At 39.6% G+C, this 13,072-nt stretch overlaps 1 protein-coding gene across 2 annotated transcripts in view; it reads left to right on the plus strand.

Annotated features, from left to right (window-relative positions):
• Nucleotides 1-13,072, plus strand: part of specc1la (sperm antigen with calponin homology and coiled-coil domains 1-like a) — a 39,010-nt gene that overhangs the window by 4,404 nt on the left and 21,534 nt on the right. For both annotated transcript variants that reach the window (XM_014022403.1, XM_014022404.1), the window contains exons 2-6: nt 6,952-7,105; nt 7,205-7,340; nt 8,295-9,925; nt 10,017-10,224; nt 11,788-11,861. In XM_014022403.1, coding sequence (XP_013877857.1) covers nt 6,989-7,105; nt 7,205-7,340; nt 8,295-9,925; nt 10,017-10,224; nt 11,788-11,861 — 2,166 coding nt within the window. In that variant the 5' untranslated portion in view covers nt 6,952-6,988. The remainder of the gene's footprint in view (nt 1-6,951; nt 7,106-7,204; nt 7,341-8,294; nt 9,926-10,016; nt 10,225-11,787; nt 11,862-13,072) is intronic.

A 13,072-nucleotide genomic window follows, 5' to 3' on the forward strand; every position in this document is an offset into this window, starting at 1 on the left:
AACATAATTATGTTAACAGGGCCTTTGTTTGACACCTTTAAAGTTTWGCAGCAAGACAGTAAAACACTGATGGTGGAGGTCATGTGACTGAAGGCTACATTTTCAAACTTAGATAAACTGCATTGCGACCATGCCTAATGAAAGCTTGACTGTGTCTGCTCTGTCTCAGGCAGTACAGTGCCTCCTCGTCCTTGAACAGTCACCCTTGTCTAGTTGACTCTTGAATTTTATTTTCTTTTTATGGGAGACGCCATTGCAGGAAGTCAATGTTTTGGCAAGGACATGCCTCCCCGCAGTGAAAGCATGAGAAAAGGGAGGGGAGCAGGGAAAGGGGTATTTACAAGATCGCTATTACCCCCTCCGCCTTCTCTACCCGGCTGTTTATTCTTTGTGTTTCCCCCTCAGTCCCATGCTTTTCTTAAGGAAAAACACTGTGCTCCCTTGTTCTTATGGGGAGCCTTGAACCAGATCCATTGCTTTCATTAATTCTTGGATCGAGTACTGTAGGTCTAATTTGAATCAGGTTGAGTGTTAGCTCACAACAACATGCTTTAGATGTCTGAAAAGTTACAGCTTTGACACATTGTTCTCAGGTGAAAACAACAACATTTTTAATTAAAGGCTAGTGTTCCAGTCTTTTAGACTAAGATTGTCTAATGTTAAAAAGTGATGAAGTTAAAAATGAGGAATTAAGACCAAAGTACTGCAGTTATATTTTAAATAGACCATAAGTGAATGATTTAGACATGAAAAAGGATTTAAAAGCATGATTTGTGACCTTTTAAAAATAAAATATGCACAATCATGTGATATTGTGAGATCTCACATGACTGGGCATRTGTGCAACAATATAACAACTCAGTATATGTAAAATTCACTGAGGTATATTTGTTTTTGTGTAGACCATTTATCTGTGGCCGCCATCTTTACATGGGTTGACTCTAAAAGTTAACCAGCTGTAGAGGTAGCTAATTATTACTTACTGGAAGTTTGATTAATTTCTGTTCAGTGGTTCAGGAGATATTGTACTAACAAACAGAGCTGATTCTAACAGTAACAAAGTTTTATCACGGGTCTTATGCGTTTACTTGGCAGAATATGATTTAGTTTTCAGTCTCAGCTATGATCTGTTTTTAGTGATTAGTTTTAGCATAGATGATACACACATAGAAAATAATTCAAAGCAAATTAATAATAAAATCCTGTATTTTTCCAGCTATTAAGAATAAAATGTATATTTAAATGTTACAGTCTGCCTTCATGGAGTCACAAAGACAGTTTTATTTTTGACACAGCAAGTCGTTTCTGATATTGTAATTTGCAGATCTGTATACGATCCAAAGTAATGAGGATAAAATGAGTGGCCCAAACTGAGACAAATAAAAGTGAAGTGTGTATGAACAAATAGGTTCAATTAAACAGGATACAAACACATCACACTGAGTCTTTATTTGTCAGAGTAGAAGGTAAGAAAAGGCTGCTGACTGACCCATTTAGCTGCTCTGTCAGTCCCCAGCAATAGCTCCCACGTCTCTTCAGACCTGATGAAAAGGCCTGTGCTCCAGTTAGTGTTCTCCATTTCAGACATCTGCTTTGACACACATTCAGGTATTCAGAAAGCTGGCTCGTTGCTCCGTGCACAAGTCATTGGAAAAAGAAAAACGCCCTGCGCAACAAGAACTCRCTAAGAGCTGCCAAAAATTACACTTAGATGCACAAAAACACATGAAAGTTGTGAAAAACAAACAAGAATAGGGTTTAGTTGTATTAAGTGACACAAGAAATAAGCTACTTTAATGAAACTCTCAGGAAGTAGTCAATAGCATTATCATTTATAATCGATTTAATTTTTGGAGCCTGCTCAATTCAAGATGGCTGCCTCATCTGATCAGGCTTAATCAACACAGAATGGCTATAACTCTGTCAGTATTACAGATACTGAGCTCACATATGGCAGTAACCAGCAGTCATGACWCATTTTGGAAGATCTTGCAGTATTGCAGGATGTTGTGCATGAAATCATTTATAGGATTTGACAAAAACTGCTATAATTTTTCTCATTCATGAAAGGCAGTGAGTGTGACGCACATTTCTTTAAATAATGCTAGGTCTTTAAATTTGTAGTGTTTAGTAGTAGGATTGGCTTGATGCTTTTAAATGTAATAATAATAATTGTGCAAGTGAGTTCTATTTTTTGCATTTTGGACAATGATAGCAGTAGACATGACACCAAACAGAAAACRTGTATACTAAGAATTAGTTTAAACAGCTGACAAAAAAAGAAGAAGATGAAAGAGAACAAAATAACACAATTGTAGTTACTATTTGTTTTTCCAATCTGTAAGAACAACACAGGACTTTAACGTAACCTCCCACAAGCTCCTCAGTGTGGTTGGAAATACAGTATTTCTCAGGCTTTTTCYCAAAAATACTTTTCACCATCACTTCAGTAGAGCTTTTGTTTTTCTGTTTAAACTCTCAATCATTTCTAAACTTCTCTTTTTTGTGTCTCATGTGCTTCTTGTTCATTTCACACTGTTGCTGTTTAGCTGTCAGTTTGCYGTCAGCAAACTCAGGTCCCAGTTGTGGGCGGTTGAAAACGAGCAGCTAAAACACTCACATCTCCACACTGTCACCTGCTGTTACAGGTCAGGACGAAGTATGAGCTCAGTGCAATCGATGCTTTAACTTTTGTAGAAAGAAAAACTTCACATCTGAGCTTTTATGCAGATTTTACTGTATGATTATGAACTGAGTTCAACTGTATCAAAATGAAGTTGATTAAATTGGACTGAAAACATTTGGTTGTCATTTGGCCCTGTTTGCTATGAGGTAACTTTTGTTGTGAATTTTAACTTTTATAGATCAAATAAACTGAATGAACAATTGATATTTTTAAGGACATGTTAACTATTATGAAAACAATAATGTGCTGACTTTATTTCTTACTCTGTGAATGTTTTACTTTACATTTTTGACATTGCAATGAGTACAATTACGGCAAAAATACCCAACTGGCCACTCTCCCCTGTAGATCTAKGTTCCTTGACTCAATGCAACAAATTGTTAGTGAGGAATTTGGGAGATGAAATAGATMGTGAACTTAAATTAGACAGCCACATTAGGTCAGTTGTTAGAAGGAGTTTTTATCATTTGAGGCAGCTAGCCAAAATAAAACCCATCATTTCAAAAAGACATTTTGAGACAGTGATTCATGCCTTTTGTCACCACCCRGCTGGATTACTGTAATGGATATTATCTGGGGCTTAGTGGGTCCTCCATTGCCCAACTGCAGAGGGTCCAACATGCTGCAGAGAGGCTTTTAACTGACACACGTAAATACGTATGAGCACATTTATCCCATTTTAGCTTCACTTCTCTGGCTGCCTGTGCCTTTTAGGACCCATTTAAAAATATGTTTATTTGTTTTTAAATCTTTGAATGGCCTTGCCCCACCATACTTGTCTGATCTTCTGCTGTACAATCCCTCCCCCCCCACCCCCCATCCCTCAGATCAGCTGATCAGCTGGGTCCCTAAAGCCAGACTTAAACTCAAGCGGGATCGATCTTGTGCTGCAGCAGCTCCTAAACTTTAGAAAGAGCTACCTCTCCAACTTAGACAGTCTTCTTCACTGGCTGTTTTTAAAACTTGTATTAAAACTCAATTGTTTACTTTGTCTTTTGACACGGTGTGAGGGGTTGTGTTGTTCATTTATACTAGATATAATTTGTAGAATTTTTTATTGTAGATTTTAAATTAGGTTTTAGGCATTTGATTGTTTTTTATTCCTTGTTTTTAACTTTGTTTTTTATTTCCTGCTTTTATTTTTTCTGTGTTTTTTTTATTCTTATCTTAATTTTGATTGAGTTTGTTTTTGTATGAGTTGTGTTGGAATGTTGATTCTGTACAGCACTTTGGTCTGCTATGGTACAAAAAGTGCTTTACAAATAAAGTTGGACTGGAAATTATATTGTAATATAATATAATATTGGTGGCTCGGTTGGGAGAGCTGATGCCTCTCAGCAAGAAGGTCACCGGATCAAATCCTGGCCCGCAGACCTTTCTGCGTAGAGTTTACATGTTCTCTCTGTGCATGCGTGGGTTTTCTCTGGGTACTCTGGGTTCCTCCCACAGACCAAAAACATGACTGTTAGGYTAAGTGGTAAGTCTAAATTGTCCCTAGGTGTGAGTGAGAGAGTGAATGGTTGTTTGTCTCTATGTGTGGCCCTTTGATGGACCTGTCCAGGGTGTACCCCGCCCCTCACACTGTGACTGCTGGATATGAGCACCAGTGCCCCTGAAAGGAAGAAGCGGCTATAGAGGATGGATGGATGGATGGATGGATGGATGGATGGATGGATGGAATGTTGTATTATTTCAGTAAACAACTCACTTGCAACTCATACCATGACCAGATCTACAGTTGCAGAAGTTGATAATTTCTTTTTAAAAACATGTGGGAATTACTTYTTTATTTGTGCAGCCTTTTAAAATGTTCACTTTTGCAGTTTGACATAATGTTTGTGATGTTTAAAAGGTTTTTTAATAGCATCCTTACCAGCTGTAAAAGTCTAAACTGATTCCATGTTACTTAAGAATTTCTTTGGAAATCTTTAATGGAAATAATGTTCCAGAAAAAAAATGTGTATTTATTTTCATTTTGTGCTTTAATCTTTTGAAAGTTCAAAACAGATTTACACTCAGGATTATCTAAGCCTTTGTGGTCCTGTTGAAGTATGTTGCTCACCCTCTGAGTTTTCCGTTTAAAGCCGTGTTCACTGCTTGTGTTTAATTATATTTGAATATATTTATGTACATATCCAAACAGCTGTTTTTTTGTTTTTTGTTTTTTTTTTACTGAGGGGAAACAACTGACCATTTCCTCAGAATAAGATTRCACTCAGGTTTCCTGTGTCCAATAAATCTTTTGAGCTTGAGCTTTTCATCTTAAGAAAACTCTCGCTCATCCAAGTTCGTGTTGAAATACTTTGTGTCTGGCTGTGCCTCAAATCGATTTATCTTGTTATCGTGTTATGGCTTATTTGCTGTTTTACACAAACCTTTTTTTTTATATACCTCAAGCCAAAATCAACACCTTGTTTGTTACCAAATGAGAAAATAAATGAGTTTAATGTGGAAATTGAAATTCCATTGTCCAGGTTCTATGAGAGAATAATCTGTTTCTATTTAAATAGACAGCCCAGCAAAATGGCTCGCTTAAGAATCTGCTCAGTTTAATCTGTTTTTAGAATTTTTTTGGGATTTTCTGGATTTTAAACTAAACTACGATTATTTTGAGTGATTTGCACAAGCATTGTATTAAACTCTTGTCTTGGCAGAATGAGCTGAAAAGCCTTTTTATACTTCTACTGTTCAGTTTGATTTGTGAAGGAATTTATTTTTCCTTATTTGGGTCTGTGGCTGAATCACTGCAGAAAAAAATCCTAGAGACTTTTTTTCCTGCTTTATATTTTTAGTGTAAATATTAAATTGCAAAACTCAAAGACGAACCGAAACAACAGGATGTTGATCACTAAGACCAATCAGCTTGMAGATGATAAATGTCACAAACACATGAGAGCCATCTGGTGGGGGTTTTGGTTCATCGCTGGACTCTCTTTCGTTCAGCATTTATCCTGAAATCATTTATTCTCTGACTTTGCTGCAATTGAGGCAGGAAAACAAAATTAAAGACTCAGCAGTCATTAAAGGAATACATATCACCTGCTGCCTTTATTGTCCAAGTTTTAAACTAAAATAATTTGTCTTATTTTGATCAAATCTGTAACTCTCAGAGTGTGTGTGATGAATCACTCTTACCTTCTACCACATCAAATTTTAGCTCAATGTTTGTTAAATTAGCTGAGTTAAAGCCATTTTTGGGATGGCTAATGTTGATTAGCTGTGGTAAACATCTTAAAATGAAGTGATTCCATAAGTTAATCCCTTCTTAATGTACAACTAATGATTACTTTTTTATGRRGTCCCACAAGGCTCTATTCTAGGCCCTCTGCTTTTTTAAACTTTATATGCTGCCTCTGGGGTCCATTTTTAATAAACACAGGATTCCTTTTCACTGTTTTGCTGATGACATTCAGGTTTACCTGCCTATCAAGCCAGATTTGATTAATTCATTCAAATCACTCCTGAGCTGTTTGAATTACATAAAAATCTGTCTGAAATTTAATTTCCTGAATCTAAATGAAAGTAAGACAGAAGTCATCAGCTTTGGTAAAGACAKTTCTCCTGACAATCTTGGTCCTTTGGCTTCATTCAGCTGCTCTGCTGTCAGAACTTTGGGTTTCATTTTTGATAATGTGTTCAAATTGGACAGGCAGATAAACTCAGTGGTGAAATTGAGTTTTTTCCAGCTAAGACTTATTGCTAAGGTGAAGCCATACCTCACAGAAAAAGACCTTGAGAAAGTGATTCATACTATCATTACATCTCATTTGGATTATTGTAATTCTTTGTATCTTGGTTTAGTTAAATCTTCTCTGCATCAATTACAAGTTGTCTAAAACGCAGCAGCTCGTCTTTTAACAGGAACTAAAAAACATGAACACATATCCCCAGTTCTAGCTTCTCTTCATTGTTTTCCTGTTCATTTTAGGATAAATTTTAAGATTTCATTGCATACTTTTAAAGCTTTAAAAGGTCTGGCCCCATCCAACCCGTGTCATCTCATCAACATCCACACTTCAGTTAGTACCTGAGAGTTTCATTAAAATTTGGGGACATGTAGCACCTTCTGTACCTCCCAGACTTTTGAATAGCCGAGGAAGGTTTTTTTTTTAATGTGTGTAGCTGGTTTATGTGGTCTCAGTACAGAGTGAAATATTAGTCCCATGGAAAAAAGGAAAGAATTCCCCCTCTCATGGAAAACTGGAGCTATCACTTTCTACACTGATGTGCATGTCTTTCCTCCTCCTACCTTCCTTTGTCCACAGACCGAGCTGTAAATGTGTCTGCATCAGAGAGCTCAGAATGAAGAAGTCTGTTCGGCCGGCGGCGAATAAGGTCGGCGGAGATCGGGGGAAGTCGGAGGCTGCTGGCACCGGAAAGGCTTCAGCTAAAAACATCACCGCTGCTCCTCTGTCCAAGGTGGAACTCGCCGCACAATGCTCGATACATCAACTGATCTGTCTGAATGTAGTTTAAACTACAGGTTTGTGTGTGCTCACGTTGATTTTTCTCTTTCAGGTGAAAAGCAATGACGATCTTTTAGCAGCTATGGCTGGAGGGAACCCTGCATCAAGTATTACTGTCACTAAGACCAAGAAGACTGCTTCTGCGGGGAGTGCTGGAAACACAGAAAACAAGCCAAAGACAGCATCAGGTATCTGACATCCCTAGACATCCAGCACTTCTGGAAGGAATGAGTTTTTCCATTCAGCCTTTCGTTTCAGATTTTTAGATTTAGAACATCTTTTGTTGAGAAATGACAACTACAACGCTGTCATTTCTCAACAAAAGATGTTCTAAATCTAAAACACTGTTTTTTGTCAAACCTTGATAATATCATTAAGCACAAGATGTCATGGTCAGACTATTTGCTGTGCCAGCTGCAACAGCATATTTTAACTCAGTTTCTATAAAACTGAGTGTTAGTAATTTTGTGTTTTCTAAGGTCAGTAGAGAGTGGTGGCCATCTTGGACYGGGTTGACTCTATWGGTCAGTGGTTCCCAACCTTTTTAGACTTGTGTACCCCCTGAGCCTTTTTGTCATACCACTAGTACCCCTTCAGTCAAACGTAATGGTTCTCCTCCAAAACTATAATGTACAATAGCTGATTATTAAATGAAAAATATTTATTTAACCCTCTAAAACCTTTAAATCTCAAGCATTCTATTCTTTTTAACACAAATTAAACAAAGATAAAAACTTGGCCTTGAAAGTGAATAAGTAATTAAATAATTAAACCAGGTAATGGCAAGTGCAGAAAACAGCAGCGTCCAAAATACATCAAATACCCCAAATGAGCAAATTCTGTGAGATTCCGTGTTTTATACTGGATTCCATTTTGTGTCAATTTCGTGATTCCGTTTCTATTTTSYACATTGTGGAAATCATAAGACTACATATTCCAGTCCTATTTTTATTTATTGTTTTAAACACCTGTGAAATTTTTGGGAATCACTGCTATAGGTTAATAAGTTGTAGATGCACTTCCAGTTGTTACTCTGAGAGTTAAAGTCTATCCAGTAGTTCAGGAGTTATTTTGTGGCTGGCTAATAATGAGGTTTTTAGCTTTAGTAGTTTAAATGATAAATTTACTGTTTTTCTAAATAGGTTCTCTGTCCAAGCGTACAACATCAACATCCTCCAAAGAACCAAACTCGTCTCGAGACCGCCTTCGGACATCGAGGACTGCAGCTGCTAAAAAGCAGCTGGGATCAGGAATCGGAGCAGGAGATGTGGCCTCAGGAAAGCGCTCCCGGACTCAGATCCTGGCGGAGTCGGAGGGCCGGATGAGCAAGTCTAAATCAGATGGTCAGATCARCGATAAGGTGGCTCTGGAGGCTAAAGTCAAAGACTTGCTTGGTTTGGCAAAGAGCAAAGATGTGGAGATCCTTCACCTCCGCAGTGAGCTGAGGGACATGAGGGCCCAGCTCGGCCTCGAGGGTAAAGACGCATCCTCGCAGGAAGACGTTGAAGAGGTGGAGAAGCCCCAGGTTTCAGCCATCACAGCAGCTGATGTAGAGTCCACCCTGATTCTCCTACAAGAACAGAACCAGGCCATCAGAGAGGAGCTCAACCTGCTCAAGAGTGAGAAYCGCATGCTGAAAGACCGGCTCAACGCTCTGGGCTTCTCTCTGGAGCAGAGGCTGGAYGGATCAGACAAGCTGTTCAGCTACCCTTCTCTGAGCCCAGACCTGGCAACCAGCAGCGCACACAGCGACGGTGGCTGCACAGGTACGCTGACATCATCGGTAGAAGGCTCCGCCCCCGGCTCTCTAGAGGATCTGCTCACAGGACACCAGCACGGCGGCTCGGCAGACAACCTGGACAGTGAATCCAGCGAGGTCTACCAAGCCGTCACCTCTAGTGATGACGCCCTGGATGCCCCCTCGGGAGCTTCCTCCTCCTCTGAGTCGGAGTGTGCTCCGAGCACCGAGCGCTCCAGGAGGGGCAGCGGCGGCAATGCCAGCGAGGTGTCRGTGGCTTGTCTGACGGAGCGCATCCACCAGATGGAGGAAAACCAGCACAGCACGGCTGAGGAGCTTCAGGCCACGCTGCAGGAGCTGGCAGACCTGCAGCAGATCACCCAAGAGCTGAATGGAGAGAACGAGCGGCTTGGCGARGAGAAGGTCATCCTCATGGACTCCTTGTGCCAGCAGAGCGACAAGCTGGAGCTGTACGGCCGACAGATTGAGTACTTGCGCTCCTTGCTGGAAGAACATCATATATCCTATGTCCTGGAAGAGGACATCAAAAGCGGTCGATATCTGGAGCTGGAGCAGCGTTACGCAGACCTGGCAGATAACGCTCGCTTTGAGAGGGAGCAGCTGCTGGGCGTGCAGCAGCACCTGTCCAACACGCTGAAGATGGCCGAGCAGGACAAYGCCGAAGCCCAAGAGATGATCGGAGCTCTGAAGGAGAGGAACCACCAGATGGAGCGCATCCTGGAGTCGGAGAGACAGGACCGTGCCGCCTTGGCGGCTGCGCTGGAGGAGTACAAGGTGGCGGTGAGCAGCGACCAGGCCGAGCTGAACCGCTGCAGAGCCCAGCTGGACCAGGAGAGGCAGAGGGTGGCCGAGCTGTACTCTCTTCACACCGCGGGAGACAAGAATGACATCTGCCAGCTGCTGGAGGGGGTGCGGCTGGGCAAGGAGGAGGCTGAAGCCAAAGCTGCAAAACTGCAGGAGGAGCTAGAACAAGTGCATATAGAGCTTAACCAGCTGCAGGAGACCTTCAGCAAGGTACAACCTGAAGGCTGGAAGTTAACTTATCATGTTCTGAAGCTATAGTAAAGGTTTTAATGAAGGACATGTTTGGTTCTGTGCTCTGCAGCTGAACAGGGAGTACAGAGACTTCCAGGACCAGGCGCAGCAGAGGATCGCGGAGCAGGAGCGCGCTCTGGAAAAGCAGACATTGGAGCTGCAGGAGAAAGACACTGAGATCGCAGACATGAAGGAAACCATCTTTGAGCTGGAGGATGAAGTGGAGCAGCACCGAGCTCTTAAACTCCATGACAACCTCATCATCTCAGACCTTGAGAGTAAGTGAGCACGGAAACACAAGTTAGTGCAAGCGTGAAGTAATGTCCAGACTTTTAGTTTTACGTCTTTACACCTGTGTCAAACGGTGCAGGTRGGCAGTGATCATCTAGAGCAGAGATTCTTAACCTGTGAGCCGCGAGCGCCACCTTGAGGGCCTCAAAAGAACAACAGTTTTTAACTTTGGGCCGCAGAGGGCCGTGGGACCGCATTGTTTTTGAATAAGGTGCAATACACTTTCTCACCACAGTAGTGCGCCACTCAGATGTTTTAACAACTTTTTAAATATGTAGAAGAAGAACCTTAGAAACCTGCCGAGAATGGAAACTYATTTTAAATTAAAAGTAGAAGCAAAAACGAAGGTAACCCATCAAAAAATGCCAAAGTTTTTCACTAATATGAAGTGCAGCTTCTGTTTTTATCATGCAATATTTTAAAAGTTCAAAACATTATCAAATGCAGTTGCAGAAATATATTTTATATTGCAGTTATATTATATTGAAATATATTTTATATTGCAGAAATATATTTTAATTTGCACCAGAAACCCTGGTCTAGAGATCACTGTTAAAAAACACAAACCGCTGTCTAAAGCAGTGGTCCTCAAACCTCAAACACCTCGTGCTGCACGGCCTTTAGAGGGACTGAAAGCAGCCTAAACATGCATGTGTTTGGGCTGTGGGAGGGAACCAGAGTACTCTGTAAAAACAAACACAAACATGAGGACAACATGCAAACTACACACACATACAAGTCCCTAGGCACAACCAGGGGCCCGAACCCAGGACMTTCTTGCTGCGAGGCAACATTTCTAACCACTAAGCTGCTGYGCTGCCATAGGAGCAACACTGCTGCTTTACCAACTGCTGATTACTCAGAMCGTACTCAAACAGAAACATTTTGGWTTGCCAACTAGTCTGAAACCGTCACATCTCTGTGAGATACGGTCTTTAAGAAGAGGCTCCGCCCACATCATGGAACTGTTCAGTGAAAACACACAGAGCTACATATAAACATTTGCCTCTTTACTGTAATAAACTGAACCAGTACAAACWAAACAGTGAGAAAGACTTGGTGACTGCAATAACCTCAACTCATTGTCGCTCATTAACGGCATCTAATTAATGCAAGCAATTAAATCAAGAATTWGATTTATTTCTTTTACGTTCTGCAGCACCTTCATTAAGTTTTGGTGTCTGTTAAAAACTGTCTTTTTGTTCATCTAGTATTTATGTAATTTAAGAAACCTAATGGGTAACAGATATTTTATGTCCTAAAAGAACTAAATTCTTCTAAAGACTTTAAATACAGTATTGATTAGTGGTGCACCAAAAAACTGATTCACATCAGAATCATGATTCTCATTTATAAAGATTCAGAACTGATTTAAAATGTCCCAAAATCGATTTTAAATTATTAAAAAAGTAAAGCTAATCCAATGGATGTCGGCCCCTGTTAACTATGTGAGACATCCTGACGTCACCACGTGACCCATTGATTCTGTTTTATTGTTGTCTTTTGTCAGCAACCTGCATTTTTTGTTGTGTATTTCTTTTATATTTCAGATTCTGTGAAAAAGCTGCAAGATCAGAAGCACGACATGGAAAAAGAGATTAAAACTCTTCATCGCAGACTGAGGGTAAGTAAATGCTCAGACTGAAGAGAGTCAGTGTTTAAAAGGAACTCTGCAGTGAACCTCAGWGTAAATCAGCCGCTTCAACCACATGTGAGTCAACATAACAGGACTTTGGAGGGTTTTATTAGATGCTAAATTATTTTACCCTGTAGGTTTTACTAATACTGATGTTGAGTGTTTCAGAATGCTGAGTTTCTGCCAGCCCTCTCCCACATAAAGCAAGTTGTATATTAGGAGTTATTTCTCACCAATCTGAATGATTTAAGTATTTTTTTGGTATAATGTCTGACCTCAGGAGAGGATTTTCTCCCTTCGTTGGTTTTGCACTGTCAGAGAGAGTCACATGTTTATCTCAGTAAGATTTTCTGTCCACATGTCCAGTATTTGTGATGTTTGATTCAGGGTATCAGAGGTCTGTTGTTRATAAATTTTTACAGCCTCTTTGTACTTTCTTAACACAAGACTAAAAGTTGATTGACCTTAGTATAATAAGTATATGTTTATATTTCATTTGGAATCGATGGTATTGAGATCTGTAGAGTCAGTGAAGTGAAGTTTCTGGGTGTCATCATAGATGAGAAGCTGACATGGAGACCTCACATAAATCATTTAAGAACAAAAATAGCCAAATCCATTGCAGTATTGTACAAAGTAAAGAACTTATTTAATGATAAAGCTCTGTTTAYATTATATAATGCAATAATTGTTCCACACTTGATATATTGTATTGAAACCTGGGGTAAAGCATGTAAAACAAATCCCATCTTTATTTTGCAGAAGAGCTGTAAGAATTATCACCAGAAAACATTACAGTCACCCATCAAATATTTTATCAGTTGAAATTATTAAAGTTTTATGAGTTGGTTGATTATAATATTTTACAGGTTATGTATAAGGCTCATAAAAACGTATTGCCTTTAAACTTCCAATCAAATATTGTTAAGAGAGAAAGTTATAATCTCAAGGGATTGGAAATGTTTGTAAAACTTAAAATTCGAACAAATTTAAAGGACAGATGTACTTCGGTCCAAGGAATACGATTATGTAATAAATTGGATAGTGATTGTAAAAATGCTGGTTCAATTAATTTGTTTAAAAGAATGATAAAAAGTAATTTGTTAAAGAGATATGAAATTGTATAGTTTGTATTTATAAGAGCTGCTGTTTAGGTGCCAAAGTTTTTGTCTTTATTTACTTGAACATTGTTATTGTTT

Source organism: Austrofundulus limnaeus, unplaced genomic scaffold (genome assembly GCF_001266775.1).
Source record: "Austrofundulus limnaeus strain Quisiro unplaced genomic scaffold, Austrofundulus_limnaeus-1.0 Scaffold328, whole genome shotgun sequence".
In the NCBI taxonomy this organism is placed as follows: domain Eukaryota; kingdom Metazoa; phylum Chordata; class Actinopteri; order Cyprinodontiformes; family Rivulidae; genus Austrofundulus; species Austrofundulus limnaeus.